The sequence below is a fragment of the Arachis hypogaea genome, chromosome 17 (assembly GCF_003086295.3).
Source record: "Arachis hypogaea cultivar Tifrunner chromosome 17, arahy.Tifrunner.gnm2.J5K5, whole genome shotgun sequence".
NCBI lineage: Eukaryota > Viridiplantae > Streptophyta > Magnoliopsida > Fabales > Fabaceae > Arachis > Arachis hypogaea.
In genome coordinates this window covers 5,320,254-5,340,954 of record NC_092052.1, presented here as the reverse complement: position 1 = coordinate 5,340,954, position 20,701 = coordinate 5,320,254, and the positions used below count along the sequence as shown (strand labels likewise).

Below are 20,701 nucleotides of genomic sequence, written 5' to 3'. Positions count from 1 at the left end.
CGCCCTAACGCTACCCCGTCTCGACGAGTCCTTCGTCCTCACCGTACTCCACCATGGCACCGCCGCCGCACACGTCTACCCCTGTCTCCGCTTCTTCCATTGGGCCGGCCGCCAGCCCGACTTCCACCACACTCGCGGCACCTTCTCCGCCATCTTCCGAATCCTCGCTCCCGCCCCATCAGTGGAAGGCCTTGACGAATTCCTCCAATCCTTCAATCGTCGTGGCCCCGCTTTGTGTGGGAGCAATAGGTTTGGTCATGCTGTTAGGTTGGTTAGGGAGTTTGGGAATTTGGGACTGGTGCCGTTGGATCATGCTTATGGGGTTTGTATAAGGGACCTTGTGCAGGGTGGCCGGTTAAATGAGGCCTTGAAGTTTTACAGACAGAAGAAGGAAGATGAAGGATACATTCCTGGTTTGGGGAGTTACAACCTGTTGATTTACAAGCTCTTGAGGGAGAACAGACTCATCGAGGTGTATGATTTGTTTACAGACATGTCTGAGACTAATGTTCCGCCGAATACGGCTACCATGAATGCTGTGCTGTGCTTCTTTTGTAAGGCGGGGATGGCGGATGTAGCTCTTGATCTGTTCAAGTCGAGGTCAGAGTTTATGCTGTCCCCAAATCATATGGCTTATAAGCACTTGATACTTGCTTTGTGTTGGGACGGAAACGCCAAAGAAGCATTCAGTGTGTTCAAGAGCTCGATCGATCACTGTTTTATTCCAGATACAGGGACCTTTACTAGGCTTGCTAATGTTCTGTGTAGAGAGTGCATGATTGATGAGATGAAAGAGTTGCTCCATTTTGCCTTGGAATGGAAAATTATGCCTAATGCTTCCACGTATGACAACTTTATAACGGCACTGTGCCGGACAGGAAGAGTGGAAGATAGTTATTTGATACATGGGGAACTTAAAGGTGCGTCTTCTAGCAGGGCCTATGCAAATATGATAAAGGGTTTTAAAGAGTTGAACAGGGGAGATATTGCTGCTCGTCTTCTCGTTGAAATGAAGGAGAAGGGTCATAAAGTGACACCGGCTCTATGTAGAGTTGTTGTTTGTTGTTTACTTCAGATGGACAATTCAAGGTCTCGGTTTTTGAGTTTGTTTGAGATGCTGTCTCATAATGATCGTCAACATTATATTTATGATTGTTTCATTGATGCGGCTGGGCATGCCAAGCAGGCTGAGTTGGCTTGGAAAGTGTTTGAGTTGATGCAGAGGAATGGCATTCAGCCTACTTCATCTTCTCTATTTCTTATGTTGAAAGCTTATTTGGAAAGTGGAAGGACTTATGATGCTCTTAACTTCTTTAATAATGTTTGGTCCCGTGGATTGGCTACTAGAAAGTTATATAATTGCTTGGTCGTTTCTCTCTGCAAAAGCAAGAATCCTGAACCTGCGTATCTTCTCTTACAACAAATGTTAAGAGACGGTTTTCATCCAAGCATTGAATGCTATGAGAATCTTGTACTGGCGCTTTGTTCATCGAAAAGATATCATGAGGCAGTGAATCTTGTTAATGTGTATGAGAAAATGGGACGTCAATTAACCTCTTCTCTCGGTAACATACTTCTTTCTCAATCTATGTCTTCACTGGAAGTTTACAATGCCTGTGTTCGTTTAAGAGGAGTGAAAGAGGAGGGAGAAACTGATTGGTCAATGCTTAGCTTTGTGGTTGGTGCATTTTATGATCATCATAGAGTTAGCCATGTTGAGGACTTGGAGAAACTAATAGCAAAGTGCTTTCCACTTGACATTTACACTTACAATTTGTTGTTGAGAAAAGCATGTAAGAGTGATATGGGGCAGGCTTGTGAGTTGTTTGAAAGGATGCGTCGAAGGGGCTTTGAGCCCAACCGGTGGACTTATACCATCCTGGTTTATGGTTTCAAAAGGCATGGGACGAGAGACGAGGCTGAGAGGTGGTTTCAAGAAAGTAAAAGGATATTATCCAACAAAGAAACCAGAATGCTCATTTTAAGGAACAATTGATCAGTATGCGTTAGATATGCATTGGATTTAGTTTTTTTTGCAAGTTTGATGTATTGCATCTTAACCTCATTTGATGGTAATAGTCATTGCCCAAGAAATAAAAAATCAAATATGATACAAACTTGAAGCTTCAGATAGGGGATTGCTGTTCCTTCATTAATCTGCAACATCTTCATTGCATCCTTATTTGAGCATAAGCTATATTGGTTTATCTTCATTTGACAATAATTCTCTCTTCTACTGGCTCTTATTTTGGTTTGTAGAAGAATTAATCTGTCCTTTTTACCTTGGTTTCTTTAATGATTGTGTGCTTGACTCCCTTCCTTATTTAGATTTTGCACTTGGAAGTCATATTTTAGTTCTTACTTCTGGTTGCCATTCATCAAAGTTTTCCTCATATTTCATCAAATGATTAGCCTCAAAATTTTCAAAAACAGGATTCAAGTATGTTGATCTCTGGGTGGCCTCTTTTATTCTTTTCATGAACATATTTGCTAGCTCCAAACTAGTAAATTATTATGAGATCTTAGTATCTATATTTGTCAGGGATTATACAAGTTTATATATACTCTTCTTAGAACTCATTTTGCTAGAAACTTGCTACTTAGAAATACAGATTGAAAGCCAATGTTGTAAGAGTAGTTTGGGAGAGCTTTTCGTATAAGGTCTACTGCTTAGTGCAAAAAGAATCTAATTGAAAACTCAACAAACTGATATTGTTGAAAGAAACTGAGAGACGAGAAGAAAAAGAAAGGAGGAAGAAGAAAACGCAGGGTGGAGGATGAATATAGAGTCCAGCGGTTGATGAGGAGACGTGAGAAGTGTTTCAAAATTTCAAATTGGAGAAAATGAAACACTGGATTTTGCAAAACGTTGAACTATTGCATCTTTTTCTCTGGTGTTTGCACTGCCAAACTTAATGGAGTCATGGTTCAAAGGATCTCATACATTTGTCAAGAGAACGCGTAGCGGTTTATTGAACTCGACAATGAAAAAACTGCGGCAAACACTACCATACATATAACATGTTGTTCCTTAAAATGTTGTCTATGTCATTGGGGATAAACTCAAAGGAACTCATGAACCTTCTATAGAGGTACTCAGCTTGTTTAATTTTGACCCTTGAAATTTTAATGTTGGATGAGATTTGGAGATAGTAGTGGATCATATGATTGACTAAATATTGATAGCCTCCTAAACTTGGTGTAAGTGAACTTCTCCATGAAAATCCTTTTTGAGGCAATGTTGTCTTTCTCTCTGGCAATCTATGCATAGTCAACATCATTAGAATTGAACTATTCTTCTAACCTCATCACTAGACTTGATCCCCTCCCTTTTCTTCTATGGTTTGGTTTTGGTGAAACCTTTCTTCTATGTAGATATTAAGATGTATCACTTATCCAATTCATAAAGGTAAACTATAAATAGCTAGTTAACATATTTGATGTCATCCACCAAAAAATATATATATTTAGTCTCTCTTATCCAAACAGCGATGTTTTATTGTGCTCACCACCGATATTATATATTAAGATATTCTTTTTTTTTTGTCGATGATATTTTTTAAACTGTTAGATTAAGGACTCGTTAATAGATTACTGCATGTACCGGACGAGATTATTTAATTGGACGAGTGAGTAAGAAGTTAAACAAAACACTATTACTAAGAATCCAACTCAAAAAATAATATTTAAATAATCGAAGTAACTATAACTCGTAAGTTTGTATTTGGTTTTATGATTTTGTTTATCGTATTATGCTATGCTTTAATTTTGTTGATTATATATATATAGCTCACCTAAAAAGAAAAAATATGAATGATTTGTGCGTAATGCATAATATTATTAACTCGATACAAGCTTTCAATTTAAAATGATCTGTTCAAATAATGTTTTGATTTTGATTTTTGATTTAACACCCAATTCAACCAGTCTTCACCATAAAATATTTTATTATACTATGAAAATTTTTAAGGTATTCCACCAACAACAAAATTATTATAGCTAAAAACATATACTACACATTCCCACCAACACCACTCCCCATTAACATGCTTAATTCATCACCTTAATATGTTTTCTTCTCTTTTCCTAACTCCATTGATTTATAAGTACCTTAGCATGCTTCCAACTACTATTAAACTTGAGCATTCTATTTCCAACAATCTTTATATTTTTATTATGTCAAATAATCTAAATAAATAGTAAAGAATAATCTACCTCATTTATGTTTATATAACTCCTCTAACATCTTGTTGTATTCAATTCTCAAACTAAATATTAATATTATTAGCACTCATTTATTGCACACATTCCCAATTTTAGAGCATCCATTGCATCGTTTTCCACTTTTGACTCACAAAGTATACTTTTCTTCTTCTATTTTATATGCACAAAAAAATGTTTTATTAATTTCTTTTAAATATTTGATTGCCTCCTAGGATAATATTTGAAAGCTAATTATTAACTGAATTTTTTAAATAAAGTAAAGTATCGTTTTTGTCCCTAACGTTTGGGGTAAGTCCTATTTGTGTCCCTAACGTTTAAATCGTCTTATTTGTATTCTTAACATTTATAAAAGTGATTCAATGTTATCCTACTATCAATTATACTAACAAACCAGATTATATTTTTCAATTATTCTCACTTGGATGTATTCATTCTCAATTAGGTCTCACTTGGATGTGGTCGATTTTAATATTATACCCACTATTTGTGTTTAGATTCAATTATATCCTAGAAAAGTGAATTATGTAAATGTTGTAAGAATTAGTTTCAACATTTGATGAGCTATTTTTTGGAGTAGATCATCGATTCTATCCCAAATATTTGTATTCTAACTTCAAGAAGAGATTTTTAAAATTCAAACTAAAGCGCTCATGATGTATAATTGACGGCAGGATAACATTGAGTCACTTTTACAAACGTTAGGGATACAAATAGGACGATTTAAACGTTAGGAACACAAATAGGATTTACCTTAAACATTGGGGACAAAAACAATACTTGACTCTTTTAAATATTATTATTTATTTATTGAAAAAAATAGACTATCATCGGTCCATGTATCTAAAATATATTTTAGAAGATATTAATTGAAAGTTGATAATTTGAAGATGAAAAATAATCTAAAAAATAATTTGAAATTTATGAATATGAACAACCTTTGATTATTTCAAAATGATAATTATCATGTTAAACTAACCTCAATATTAAATATCAAATAATGCAAAATATAATTTCATACCCACTTTAATAACTTTACCATATATACAATAATGTTTCTCATAAAAATAAATTATTTTAAAACTATTTTTTGTTGTTAAACCATCCAAATATAAAGTAATAATTTTGATATAAATTAGCTTATATATAAAAATTAAAGTAATTACATATATATAATTATTAAAATTAGTTTAGCTTTTTCATTCAGTTCCTTTTTTGAATACATTTGAGAATTAATTTCTTTTACTAATTTTTGTAATAGAAAATAAGTCAAATATGTTTTATTAATGTAGTATACACTTTCTTTTTTTAATTTGGAAAATAGTACAAAAATCTTTCAAGGAGTGGACCAAAACGCAAAATTCCAAAAAACTGGCCCATTTATATTTTTATAGTGTACAAAAGTAGAGAGAGAAGGATTTTAACTAGGGTTCATATATGTGGGCTCTTACCGCTCATTTCTCTCAACCGGAGAGCACTTAGTTCTACGGTTATTCGCCAATGAGCCTTGGCTCTAATGGCATTTCTCCCTCCTCCCCATTTCAAGGTCTAGGGTTCAAATTCTAGAGAATGCAATTGAAGAAAAATGTGATAAAATATGTGAGGAGTGTGTAGGTGTGTTATGTATCTAAAATTGGGAGTTATCCAATCCATTGTGGTACCTAGGATTGGGGGTTGTCCAATCTACTGACAAAAAAAAAAAGGTTACTCCAATAGGCAGACGAAGCTTCGAGTTAGTGACAGTATCTGACTATCTGCTACTTTACAAGAAGCTGCACCTGGATTCAAGTTCTATGAGAAAAAAATAAACTTTTAAATGAATTCATTTAGTGTATGGATGTATAATACATGAGTAATATCTAGGATTTAAAGTTATCTAATTCATCTGACTAAAAAAAAAAATACTCCAATAAAGAGTAATTTCTTAAAAAAATCTTCCACTATACTAAACCAATATCTAACCCACACTATCTTACCAAAATCGATAGTCTCATCTTCAAGATTTCAAACCAACAGATAAGAGATGGAGGGCCCTAGTCATGAGACTGGTTATAAGCAGGAAGCAATGAAATCGTAGCATAGGGCTAACTTTGGAGCGGAATCTATAAAAAGAAAAACCATCACTATTAGATGCAGGGATCAGAATCTTTTTAAGCCTGTATAAATTTAGTTGGAAAAATTATAGCAGAAAAAAATTTCAGTTTTAATTATGGAAATCTAAGTTTTTTAGTTGTAATTGTACTTTTATATATATATATATATGATCTAAGTTATTTTTTTTTTACTTCATCAAGGTTAGCTTTTATATTTGTTCTTAGTTTAATTACATCATAACTTTGAAACTAATATATAAACTTTTTTATGGATTTAATTTGATCATATTTATGTTCTAATCTTTTTAATTAATTTTTCATAACATCTAAAACCATATTAATGTAGTTAAGCTATTGATGTACTTTTTTAATATTTCTTTTGTCTATATTTTCTTCTATTCTATTGTTTTTATATCGAGTGACTTTTGATCTAGTTCTAAATTTTGGGTTACTTATAATTTTATAGTTTCTTTTAGTGAATTCTACTATTTATCCTATGCTGATTTTTTAAACAGTAGTTGTCTTATTTAAAGGATAATTTTTTTTTTAAAAATCTTGAAAGTAATTTTTAAACCAGTCGAAGAAGTATAAATTGATTTTATTTTTTATTAAGTATTCATAAATTTTTTTTCTTATTTCTATGGTTTCTTTTTTAGAATATATAGTAAAATATCATTTTCTCAGTTTTGTATTATATTATGCATTAAAATTTTTACTAATCCAATTTTTATCAATTTCAAAAAGTTCTTTTATTATGATTCCTAAGATTTGAGAGGTAGCGGGTGACTAATTAGTTTCTCTTTCATATAAAGGAGTTGCTATATTTGGTCTAATATTATTTATCTCTATAACCTCCTCGTTTATAATAGAATTGTCTATAAAGTGCCTAGAACTAATTTCTTCTTTATTCTAGTAATCTGGTATTCTAACTGATTGAGATTTATTCATTTTTAATCTAATGTTTGGACCTTCTTTAATAGTTTCTCTAATATCTATGTTTTCTATTTTTTCTTCTTCTACTATATCCTCTAAAATCCATTCTTCCGGGATATTTTTTATTAGTTTTTTATGTTGGAATTTTTTAGGTGTTTGAACAAAAGATCTTCGTAAATTAGCGTGAATAATGATAGTTTCATTTTTGACGATTCTCTTCTAACCCTAAAATTATAGTTTACTCTTATAATTTTATAATATATTATATAAATTACTTCAAAAGGATCATATTTTTCATCGAAAATGTCTTTGGGTGTCTTAATATATAATTTAAGAGTTTTAGAGGTATATTCATTTTTAAGACTCATAGAAAAATTTGGATAACAGTTAAAAAATACTGGACCATCATAACAATTACTTTTTAGTATAGCAATCAGCGAATCTCTAAATTTTTTTAATCTTGTATCTCGTAAAATTATTAAAATAGGGATATTTATTCCTAGCCTAAAGTTAGGCTTGGCAGCTACTTGAAAAAGTCCTATATGAATAAAATTATAACCTTTTTTTTTGTGTTTTCTTAATTTTAGTTTTTCTAGGATGTTTATAATATGGTTATTACTAGTTCTTGGGTAGCTATATTCTATCATATGTATTTTATTATTTATTTGTTCCTAAAACGCTTGTCTTTTGTAGACTTTATTTTTACTTATAAGGGATACAGACAAATTGTGAAACTTTTCTTCTAACTTTACTATTTGTAGTAAGGAATAATGATAATGAAGCCTCCGGTTCATGATCGGAATTACAAATTACAGACAATTGAAATCGAAAGTGAATAGTATTTTAGGTTTTCATTCCTCTCTTTTCTCTATCACCGTAGAACTCTCACTCTCTTAATGAAATCAGAAATGTTTGGAACTTGTTAAGTGTGGGAGAAAGCTTTAATAGTTGGGCTTGGGTCCAATTCAATTGTTTTAGCCTATTAGTCTAATTTTAGACCAAAATTTTTAAAATTAGTATCTTAATTTATATTTTAAATATTTTTACTTTTTAAATTATAAAATTTAATTTTTTAATCTCTTTTGGCTAATAATTAATTTATTAGTTAATTATTTATTAATTAACTGAAATTTACATGTATATGAGCAGAGTAAATTATTTGGATTAAAAAGTTATTGAGATGGGTTTATAAGAGAGCTAAGAATTGATCGTGAGAGATCTTCCTGTGACATGTCGTCCTTAACGAAGTAACCATTCTCATTGTAAGAGATTAAGTCTCAATTGGTGTGTGAAATATGTTTTTTTATTAACTAGTTGTAAATATGCTTTCCAGCGGCGATCTTTCTCTGTTACCTTCAAATATGTGGTCTCTTAGTGGTCGAGCATCTCTTCTTCTCAGGTAACCTAACCCTAATCGTCTTTTCTCTCTCTCTTTTTCGCTGCTATAAAAAAAATTAATTGTGATTGCAACGTAGTCAATTCTGGTACTTTGGAGTCTTCTAGAAGGACATATGATCGTTTGTTGTTGCCGAATACGTTTTACCATTCCGGGCATGCCTCCCTGAAATTCGCTGTGAGTAGGCGCGAACTTTCTTCGCAAGGTGATGCCAATAGCATGATAGATCAGGATGGTTTGGAGGAATCACACTGCGAATTTACAGAGAAAGAAGGACTTCTTGGTTTGCTTACGGATAAATTTGATAAAGAAAGGAAAGAAAAAATCAGACAAAATATCTCACGGGCATGGCGCAAGATTAACCTTAACCCTCACAACCCTGAGTGTAAAGCTGAACTGGTAATTAAATTAATTTCTCATCAGTTATTTGTTGTAAGTATGTTCATGTGTTAACTTTGGCTTTTTGTATGTTTATTCTACTTATTTATAGCTAGTTGTAAATACTAAATACTTATCTTTTGTTTTTCATTTTTACATGAATAATGTCTTACCGTGTGTGCTTTCATTTATCTTTTTATGGTTGGTTTTGTGTAGATTGAGAAGTTGGTAGAAGCAAAAAGTCTGAGTGAATTTAGGGAGAGATATCTTCCTACTTATGTTAGTTTGATTGCTAAATTGTCTGATTATGAGCTACATGAATTAGAGAAGTACTTTGAGGGTTATCCAGAACCTTCTAAAGGGAAATTTGCTGGAATTCTTTTATCAATTCGTGGCGCTCAGGCCAAAAGAAATGCAGTTTTAGTTGAACACTATATAACCGTTGGGTTAAAAGAAGATGCCAAAGATTTATTGAAGAAGATGGAAGATGAAGACCTACAAAAGAATCCTCGGGTTGGTAGGTATTTACTTCTGTCTTATGTGAAATTGGGTGATATAGATGAAGTGAGAAGAATTTGGGAGCTTTGTCAAGTTAGCCCTCGAAGGGAAGTGTGTCTGGCTGCAATTAAGTCTCTTGCTGAATTGAATAAAATTGATGAAGCAGAGGCGGCTTTCGAGTTTATGTCCAAGAGAGGGCTGCTTCTACCCAAAAACTACTCACTTATGCTGAAGATTTATGCAAATAATAAGATGGTAAAAAAGGGCACCGATCTCGTTATGCAAATGGCAGACAATGGGATCCAAATAGGCCCATTGACATGGGACGACCTAGTTAAACTTTATATCAAAGCAGGGGACGTTGAGAAGGCAGAAACCGTTTTACAGGAGGCAATCCTGCTGAACAAGGAGAAACCATATATCAAGTCTTATACTGCTATTATGGAACTTTATGCCAATACAGGTGATATCCATAGTATAAAGATGATTTGGCACAAAATGAAAGAAGTGGGCTACAAGTTTAGTTCGAGGCAATACGAAATTCTACTACAGGCATATTTAATTGCCAAGCTTCCGGCACATGGAATGAGGGACATGATGAAAGCCGATAACATAGTTCTCAACCCAGTTCTTCGGCGTTTGTTGGTTCAAGTTGATCCTTTTCATAAGATTGAAACCTTAGATTTGCGTATCTTTAATGTACGAAATTGAGGAAATTAACAGATTCAAGTTTTTTAATTATTATTAAATTTGTATGTGCTTTATTATGAGTTAATAGTCAATTTCATCCCTAAAAGATATTTCGATCTCCATTTTCGTCTTCGAAAGTCAAAATTAATCAAAATCATCCTCCAAAGATACCTTACCTGATCACGTTCGTCCTTCCGTCATCTCCCTAACTGAGTTGGCAAACGTCCGCTGACGTGGGCCGTTAACTGCCAAGGTAGCAGAGAACAAAAACGACGTCGGTAGAAAGCATTCTTAGGATTGAAATGTCGCCGTTTTATCTTCAGGGGATGGATTCAAACGTTGCAATCCGTTACCCCCGTTCTGTCTTTCACCATGGCAGCACTTTCACCTTCACCTTCTCCTTCTTCTCCTTCAACATGCCCCATCTACTTCAGCTATGTTAAGAGAGTTCCATGGAACCTTTCAGCATGTGAGAATTTCCACTCTTTATCATCAAACTTGAGCAACTGTTGCACCTCGCTCTTATCTCTAATCGGAATAGGGTTCACGCAGTACCATAAAAGCAACTACAAATTTTAACCTCCCAAACCTTGAAACCTCAACCTCATGCGTCCATGATTTCCAGCTCAATTCCTTGTCTATCCAAAACAACCTCGTTGACTTGTGCTTTGACCCTCACCAGTTCGTCATGTCCCGAAACGTCTGCGCAGGAATTGAAACCCTAACTAAAAGATTGGGACAAGAAGCTTGGTCAAATCACGCCTCTTGATACTAGTTGCAAACAAAACCTCACTGATCTTTCGCTATGTGATGTGTGTCTTATTGCGGGGTTTCAGGTGCAGCATAAACTTGTCTCCATTGATGATAATGCTTCTCACTCTGAAAATTATTTCAAATTTACTATTTTATATGCTGCTGCGTTTGTGAATCAGTATGGACCTGAAAGCAATGGTGCCATGAGTTGCATCTTTGGTATGTCACTTTACCCACAGGGTGGTGGTTCTGTTGGAAAAAGTCACCAGTGTTTGGTTTTTGGGTTAACTGGTGCTGGTGTTGCTTTGTTAGTTATGTCTTGTTTGTTAGGGGTTTATATTTGGTATGATAGGAAGGTTAGGAGGAAGAAGCTTAATGATGATGAATTTGATTTTGATCCTGAGGAACAAGGGTCTAGGCGTAGGTTGAGGCCGAATACGGGGCCTATTTGGTTCAAGATTGATGAGCTTGAGAAGGCTACTGATAATTTCTCAACCAAGATTTTCATTGGCATGGGTGGATTTGGCCTTGTTTTCAAGGGGGTTTTGTCCGATGGTTCGGTCGTGGCGGTTAAGAGGATCTTGGAATCTGATTTTCAAGGGGATGTGGAGTTTTGTAATGAGGTGGAGATTATTAGCAACCTGAAGCACCGGAATCTGGTGCCTCTTCGAGGCTGTTGTGTAGAGTGTAGTGGTGATGATGATGAAAAATTTAATGACAGGGGAAGCCATAGGTTTTTGGTTATGATTACATGCCGAATGGAAACCTTGAAGACCATCTGTTTCTGGTGAGTGAGCAGCAAAAGTTGAAGAAATTGCTGACTTGGCCTCAAAGGAAGAGCATAATCTTGGATGTGGCAAAGGGGCTGGCTTATCTGTCGTGCGATGCATGTGTTCACGGCGATGTATTTATCGTTCAAATTGGGATTAGGGTTTATCCACTCCAGGGACTAATTTAACGTCATAAACAAGAGTTATCTTGTCATCAACAACATGCTACAGCCTGACGTTTGCCACCTTGGCAGTTAACGGCCCACGTCAGCGGACGTTTGCCAACTCAGCTAGGGAGATGATGGAAAGATGAACGTGATCAGGTAAGGTATCTTTGGAGGACGATTTTGATTAATTTTGACTTTCGAGGACAAAAATGGAGATCGAGGTATCTTTCAGGGACGAAATTAACTATTAACTCACTTTATTAATATTATTCAACTTGCTTGCACCTCTAAGGCCATAAGAGCCTTTTTTTTTTTTCATTCTTTTTTTAATTATTATAAGATTTAAACCCAACATGAGTCATACTAATTTTATCACCACTCGACCAACCGTAGATTTATATAGGTGCGTGATTTTTATAAAGAGTTCTCTTCCATATTTTCTTATTGACTATTTACCAACAAGAAAAACTAGAAATACTTTTTCATATATTTTTTCCTTTCAAAATAATTATTCTTTTTAATTTAGGCGTTAGGATTTAGTTTATATATATATATATATATATATATATATCTTAAGATTATTACTAATACAAATTTTTAATTTTTTTATTTTGATAATATAAAATAAATATATTAGAAATTAAAGTTTATATTTTTAATATTTTTTTAATTGATAACTTTAACCTATGTTTGCTAAACTCTACGTTTTACTTCCAATTTAATGTATCAGATACAAACATTACATTGTTAATAAAACTAAAAATAAAAGAGAATTATTCTAAAACGATGCCTATTATTTCTTTTTAAAATTAGAAATATTATTGACCCATTTGCTAACAAGTAACAACAAATAAACTACATCAACGCATGTAAGTTATTGAGCTTGTAGTCTTGTTCTGATTACACATATCTCTTTATTTTAATTCCAAAAAATTTTTATAGCTCTTTCAGTGATTTACTATTCAATTCAAGTTCAACATGTTAGGATCTGGATCATTGTTCCTAATCTTAACTACTATATAACCAGTTTTGATACAAATGGTCTGAGATTTTGGCACAAAAGAGATACAACCACACACACGACATTTCTTTAATTTATTTCTGTAATTGGTTAACTAATAGATCTTAACATGATATTCATTTTTGTAATCTTATACTTAAAAAATCATATTAAATATACACAAATCAGTCACTAATTAATTATTATGTATAAAAATACGTATTTGATATCTACTAGACTACTAGATTTAAGCGAGTTTGATTTTTTATCTATTGGAAGTTTTATATTTCACTGTGATATGTTTGATTATTCTAATAGCGGATTATTTAGTTAAAAGAAATATGTAAATTAATATATATAAATATATAAATATTGATAACTGATTTTTTTATGTGCAATTAGTATTTTTTTTCTTTAAATTCTAATTTTGTATTTTTTTTTTTTGGAAAAGTCTAGGGACCAACAACTTTGTTAAATTCTGGCCAGCATATAACCAGCAATGAAAAGTGAGTTATTGGATAAAATTTCACACCAATCTCACACCATTAAAACCATCATTGATGGCTACAAATCACAAAAGTTGCTGCCCCTACCATTCCTTTTTTTTTTCCCTCTAGTGTACATTTCTTTCAAATGTCACCGTTAAAAAAAATGGAAGATAGGGAAAAGAGATTGAGGGCATATAAAAAAATAATTACAATTTTCAATGGCATAATACAATACAACATTGTTATAAATATATATCGGAGCATATAATTTTTTAATGGCATAATAATTGCAAACACACCCTAACATTGTCTCTTCCATTCAAAACTCTACCATGTCTATGTGCTTCATATTATGAAAAATACAACATCAGTATTATGTTTGTGCCTTCTAAGACGAAAAGAGCCTAAAAAATAAATAACCATGGCAACCCTGCGCTGTATCTAGCAGAGGTGCAACTTGGCATGCATTGTCAACGTCGCGATTCTTCCATTTCTCTAGTATATCTTCAGCATTAGGAGCAAGTTGATGCTGCAAAACTGCAGCACCGAGAGAACCTATCAAATTCAACCTTGTAGCAGCAGAAATAACATCCCTCATTGTGATGTACATATAAGCTCTTTGAGAATCAGTACTATCTAATCCTAGTGTGCCACATATAAGTCCAAATATAGGAGCATGGTGAAAAGATACAGTACCTGATCCCAAAGAAGCATTTCTCATTGTTTTCAGAAAAGGGAGTTCCGAAACACAGCCAAACCCACCCTCATTAGTGCAGACCCTTGTGAGATCGATGCCTTTCGGCTGACTTCATTTGTCAGTGTGGCATCCAATAGTTTGTTAAGATTGTGCCAGGTTTCCAACTTGGGCAACACAGAAGCCGAGTGCACGAAAGGAAGGAGTAAGCTTCCTGTGTTCTCCAAGACATGGATAATTAATGTCGAGTTCATCTGGATTTGAGACTAGGTTGGACTGAACTGCTGCTTCAAGGCCGAAAGAGTGAGCAAAGCCGCCGGTAGGTAGAAGAGAATCAAGCAACTGCCATTGGCTCCACTGTGAAATGGAGTCTGCAAGGCGAGGTCCGTTGTCACACCCTTCACTTATTTGCATTGTAAATGATACTCAGCTGGCATCGACGACAAATATCAGATTCCCACAAAAGCCTAGAGGAAGAAACCAGGCTTATGCATTCAAATTCTTCAAGGAAATTGAAATACTTGCAGACATCATTTGAATATGAATTACATATCATACAAGATATAAAACTCAATGTCTTGACCAAAATTGAGCTCCCAAAAGCATGATCTTGAGGTCACACGGAAACAGCTCAATCGTTGCTCCAAACCTATCTTCAAACAAATGCTTAAAATCTAGAAGAACCGTGAAAATTTCCTCGGTTCCAATTCTTTAATTATTCTGAACTCTCTATGCCATGCTTGTTAAATATTAACCATAATTCACTTACGGAGGGAGTAGGACATTTATTTATCAGATCTCATTATGAATTTGATCTCACTATCTTGTTCTGTGTCCAAACAAGGATTTGCAAAAAATGTTTTTTCAGTCCAATCAGAAACATATCTTTCACCGTAACAAATCAGCATGTTAAAATCAAATTGCACAAGGAAGAGTTGAACAATCTATTAATGATGATTCTACATTGTGTTATAAAAAGACAGTAGTTCCAACTTAAAGACAATACACCTATGCTATCACATTATCTATTATCTCTGTCCCTAATATCATTACCCAAAAGAAAAGATAGAAGAGAAAGGGGGGGGGGACTAAGACTTGTTTTCTTGGGATTTATCATCGTCCCTGTTCATGAAATGGAATCCCATAATATACCTATGTTCTCCGGTACCAAGGCAACGGGAGCAGTAACCAAGACCGCTTCCGCCACAAGTTCTACGCCATTTTGGCCATTTGCCTTTCGGGAGCATTTCCAAATGAACCTGGTTTGTCCTTCCCTTCCCACAACACTGGTGGCAATCGACTCGTCCACTCTCCTCACATACTACACAATGCGGATCCGGCTTCTTTTCTCTTCTTCTTAACATTTGACTCTGTTCTCATAATCCAAGATGGCTTAGTGAGTGAGATGTGACTATGTGGTGACAACTTGGAGCAGCAAAGAGGAGGTAGGCCATTGAAACTCCCACTCTCAAATCGAACCATTGTCAATAAACTCAGGGTCCCAATAGCCATCTATCTAAGCAAGCAAAATATTTCCAGTATCTACTCCACCATGACCCTTGATATCTGAAACAAACGGGCTTCTTACTCACTTAACATTTTCTCAAACATCTGGTGGGCATGATTGTGACTGTTCCTAACAGTGTGTATATTGAAACAACATTACATCCCTTTAACTCGATGGTACTCCATTTATTCTATTGTACTATACACTCACCTAACGAATGCATCATCTGTGATTATGCTGATTGAAAAAATGAAATATTCGAGGATTAAATCATAAATTTGCAACAAAAAATAAACCAAAACAAAATCGAAACATTATTGGATAATATCATAGTACTTAATATTTTCTATTGGTAACAAATACTTATTGAAGTAAGGAAAATATGCAATTAACTCCAGAATTCATGACACAAAAAGTATTGAGATTCAATTAAAATTCACAAAAAAGAATCAAAAGGATATGTAAAGTTTACCAGGTGAAAAAGGTGGTGACACTGAATCTGAGGCCAAACCAGAGAGAGATCACCTGCTTCAGCTGAGCGGCCATGCCTAATTAAGTTTACTATAACAAGAAATTTAAGTTTTATTAGAATGATTACTAATTTATTTTAAGGAGATTAATAAATTTTCTATTAATATATGACCAATACTCATGTTCTAAAGTGTTATCTCAAGGGAACAGAGGTGAATGGATTTGGAGTATAAGTCGTCCAAAGTTTATGAACAATAAAAGTGACAGACATGAGAGGTATCTCTAAGAGATCTCAATGTCAAATTTAGCGAGTATATGAGCAGAGTAAGTTATTTGAATTGAGAAGTTACTGAGATGAGTATCTATAAGAGAGCCAAGAGTTGATTGGGCGAATAATTATCGCCCTTAACGAAGTAACCATTCTCATTGTAGAAGATTAAGTCTCACTTGGTGTATGAAATATTTTCGTTAGTAGATACTTGCAAATATACTCTCCAAGTCGAGTCGAGTACCAGACTAGAGAATTGATTTCGTATGGTATTTTTTAACCGACGAACTAAAAATTAATATGTTGCGAATTAAAATTTCATTTAAGAATTTGTCACTTTGTTGTTGATTAATAGGTTGTTGTATGCACAAAATAGAATTTGAACTTTTGACACTTATTTAAATAAATTAATAAATTAATAACTAAATTACCTAAAATTGGTTAGGTATCGAAATTATATCAGACCAAGTGGTATTTGGCAACTTGTTGCGATCTGAAATAAGCTCAAAGCATCTCCTAAGTCCTTGTCAAATCCCTTTGCCTTTGGACGGATTGCAGAGATTGGATGATACAATGAGTGAAATTTGGACTAATATGCGATAAATTAGTTATTGGTCTGTTGGATTGAAAAGTACTATGAATAACAAAAAAAAAATACAATAATGTATAGTTTTTAATTTATTTGTTTGTCAAGTAAAAAAAATATCAATTTCTATGTGATATAAATGTAAATTATACTGATTTATTATAATTTAAAATTTGATATAATGACTAACCGTTAAAAATTTTTTTGGATTTAATCTGAAGTTGGTTATCTTGACTGTGCTTATAGTCTAGTTGATGTCTGATTAAAAACATAAATAAAAATAGAACAGTCTATCTATCTATACAAACTAGAAAACAGTAGGAATCATCAACGACGTGGAAACTTTTGGGATTTTAGAATTTTCTCTAAAATAAAAAACAGACAGCACATGAAGTGGGCGAAGTCAAAGAGAGTAGGTGAGTTACTTCAGAGAAGTGTTCACTCTCCTCCTTCTCTCTTTTTTTTTTTTGAAACAAAGGAAACTCAACACTGTAAAGTGGAGCAAACAAGTTAAACAACAAAACTATATGGAAAAACATAACATTTTAGTCTAAGTCAACAATGCCATCAACAACCTGCAGAATCACTAGCAGTCCATTCATTGTAACTCTGGATTGTTCTCTTTATTACGAAGTCAACACCTGTTTCCTTATCATTAAAGATCCTAGCATTTCGTTCCACCCAAATATTCCAAATCACTGCGAAGAACCCAGTCAGCCACCTCTTCTGTTCTTGTTTTCGCTTATGCCAACCAGTCCAACTCTCAAACAGTTCTCTAATGGTACCAGGAATAACCCAATCTTCACCAAAGGACTGCAACCAACTGCACCACACCTGCCATGTAAGGTCACAGAGAAGAAATAAATGCTTGACCGATTCTACCTCCTTCTTACAGAGTACACAGATATTATCAGTTGGCAAAATAACGCCTAGCCGACTCAATCTCTCCTTGGTATTAACTCTACCAACAAGCACAAACCATCCAAAAAGCTCAATTCTCGGAGGTACCACTTCTCTCCAGACTGCACTTGTAAAACTGTAACTCGTTACCTCCGCTGACAGAGTCTTCGATTGTAGGACCTTCACGACAGAGTTGGTAGAGAATATCCCTTTACAATCAAACTTCCAAACTATATGATCCTCTTGCCCATCTGCCAATGTCACCGTCCTTAACCTCTCATGAAGCTGGTTGACAAGCTCCAACTCCCATTGGAACAACTCCCTTCTCCACTGAAAATTCCATATCCACTCGAGTTCATCCCAAAAACCACAATCCCCTATCACATACCCTTGTTGGTTTGAAATAGAAAAGAGTCTTGGAAAAGTCCGTTTTAGGGGCTCACCTTGCAGCCAGTTATCTTCCCAAAACAGGGTGCTCCTCCCATTCCCTACCTCCCTCGCCAGGCCAGTAAGCAGTTTGTCCTTTAGCCGCTGCTCCTTAATGTTCAAATGACAAATGTCTTTCCATGGCCCTCCTCTACTCGGCAACTGCTGATTTGTTAGCATTTCATCAGAGTTCAGGTTGTTACACGAGCATACAATCTTTTTCCACAATGGGCATTTCTCCTTTGAAAACCGCCACCACCATTTGAATAAGAGGGCTGTGTTTCGAAGCATTGCATCCCCAATCCCCAAGCCCCCATCCTTTTTCGGTGCCTGAACCAACTCCCACTTAACTAACGGGATACCATCATTACCATCCCCCTTAGACCACAAAAATCTCCTTTGTAACACAATAAGTTTATCCGCAACCGCCTTTGGCATCCTGTACAAACTAAGGTAATATATTGGTAGGCTATTTAGCACTGATTTGATGAGCACCAGCTTACCCGCTTTGTTCAGGACCTTCGCTTTCCACAGGCTAAGTTTCTCTTCCACCTTATCTATTATCGGTTTCCAAGTTTTCACCATGCGCGGATTCGCACCCAATGGGATGCCAAGGTACCTCACTGGTAAAACCGCTTCATTGCACCCCAGCATACCACACGCCTGATCTACCCATTCCTGATCACAATTCACTGATATCAGATTTGACTTATCAAAATTAATGCTGAGCCCCGACATCAACTCGAAACACCGCAGCAGTCTCTTATAATTCACAATTGTGTATGTGACTGGTGGACAAAACAGTATCGTATCATCTGCAAATTGTAAGTGTGACAATTCAATATGCTCTCCTCCGACCAGTAGCGGAGCAATGCGTCCATTCCTAACTGCTTCTCCCAACATCCGATGCAACACCTCGACCACTAGCACAAATAAGAAAGGAGAAAGAGGATCCCCTTGTCTAAGGTCGCGCTCCATGTGAAACGGCTTGGAAGGTGACCCATTTATCAGAACAGACATAGTGGCAGTACTAACACACTCCTTCACCCAATTCCTCCAGCGCTGTCCAAACCCCATTTTCTGTAACACTATATCCACAAAACTCCATCGAACTCTATCATAAGCTTTATGAAAATCCAGCTTGATGATTGCTGCTTTTTTTTCTCCGCGCCTTCAGCCAATGAACCGTCTCACAGGCGATGAGAGCACCATCATGAATTTTTCTGCCTTTGACAAACGCAGTTTGAGTCTCCCCCACCAACCCCGGCATAACTGATCTCATTCTTCTGACCAGGACCTTCGAAATCACTTTATACACACATCCCACCAAACTGATCGGTCGAAGATCCTTGATCTCCTTCGCACCCACAAATTTTGGGACCAGGGCCACCCATGTGGTATTCACCTCCGTTGGTATCTTTGAACTGTGGAAGAACTCCATCACCGCTGCAGTGAACTCAGGACCAATTTCTTCCCACCATTTCTTAATGAAGTTCATATTGTACCCATCACTCCCTGGTGCTTTAGAAGAATCACAATCCCAAACCGCCTCCCTGATTTCCTCTACCGTCGGTAAAACCTCCAAAGCTTCTGCCTCAGCTCTGCCAACTTGCTTTAACAGCCCATCTCGAACCCCAATCCGTGGAGCATCCTCCTGGCGATACAACTCCTTGTAGAATCCCCTTATTACATGCTTTATTCTTGTCTGATTCCTCACAAGCCGTCCATGAATCATCAGGGCATCAATCCTGTTATTCCGCCTTCTAGCCGAGGCAATGTTATGGAAATACCGGGTATTCCTATCCATATCCCTAGCATGCTTAGACCGAGACATCTGCTTCCAATGGATTTCCTTCCTTATGTACCACTTTTCACAAAACCTCACCAACGCCTTCCGTCTGGCCTCTGTTGTACCATCATAAATCCCATTACTAACCTGGTCGTCCAACTTTATGATCTCATCCTCAAACTTTTGCAGTCTGTTATCCATATCACTAAAGTTTTCCTTGTGCCATTTTCTCAAAGGTATCGTCAATTCCTTCAGCTTACCAATAAACGGACCACCTCTCAAATTTTGCCATTCATTCTTTACTGTCCTTAGAAAACCCTCATGGGTAAACCAGGAATCCAGACTCCTGAACAGTCTAGGGCCCCCGCTTGCTCTTGTAGTCTCCATAATCAACGGGCAATGATCTGACAATCCCCGTGGACCACCTTTTAGTCTAATGTCAGGAAACTCCTCCACCCATTCAATAGTAACCAACACCCTATCAATTTTGCTACAAGATTGACCCCTGAACCATGTGAATTTCCTATCATTAAGGGGTAGATCCACCAGTTCCATGTCTTGAACCCAACTCTTAAACTCTTCCGCAGTTACCGACAAACTCGTCGCCCCTTTGCGATCCTCAATTTGCAAAATCTCATTAAAGTCCCCCAACAAACAGAATGGAACCTGACAC

General features: G+C 35.5%; 1 protein-coding gene and 2 pseudogenes across 5 annotated transcripts; 2 read left to right on the top strand and 1 right to left on the bottom strand.

The window, feature by feature from the left end:
* Positions 1-8,421: 8,421 nt before the first annotated feature.
* Positions 8,422-10,331, top strand: LOC112765107 (pentatricopeptide repeat-containing protein At1g15480, mitochondrial). 5 transcript variants are annotated; one of them, XM_025810976.2, is made up of 4 exons: positions 8,422-8,494; positions 8,581-8,646; positions 8,723-9,042; positions 9,238-10,331. In XM_025810976.2, the coding sequence occupies exons 3-4, from the start codon at positions 8,863-8,865 to the stop codon at positions 10,228-10,230; spliced, it is 1,173 nt and encodes a 390-aa protein (XP_025666761.1). In that variant the 5' UTR covers positions 8,422-8,494; positions 8,581-8,646; positions 8,723-8,862; the 3' UTR covers positions 10,231-10,331. The 5 variants fall into 5 exon arrangements, with proteins under 5 accessions (XP_025666761.1, XP_025666760.1, XP_025666757.1 ...); XM_025810975.3 differs by having other exon boundaries at positions 8,422-8,509; XM_025810972.3 differs by having other exon boundaries at positions 8,427-8,494; positions 8,751-9,042.
* A 130-nt stretch (positions 10,332-10,461) lies between these two features.
* On the top strand, positions 10,462-12,423 carry LOC112765109 (probable receptor-like protein kinase At1g11050; annotated as a pseudogene).
* Positions 12,424-13,571: 1,148 nt separating this feature from the next.
* Positions 13,572-16,176, bottom strand: LOC112766647 (urease accessory protein F-like; annotated as a pseudogene).
* Between the last annotated feature and the right edge of the window lie 4,525 nt (positions 16,177-20,701).

Coding starts and splice junctions, on each gene's coding strand:
- LOC112765107 (XM_025810972.3), top strand. Junction 8,647..8,750: donor CGAGCATCTCTTCTTCTCAG/GTAACCTAACCC, acceptor GGAGTCTTCTAG/AAGGACATATGATCGTTTGT. Junction 9,043..9,237: donor CTGAGTGTAAAGCTGAACTG/GTAATTAAATTA, acceptor GGTTTTGTGTAG/ATTGAGAAGTTGGTAGAAGC.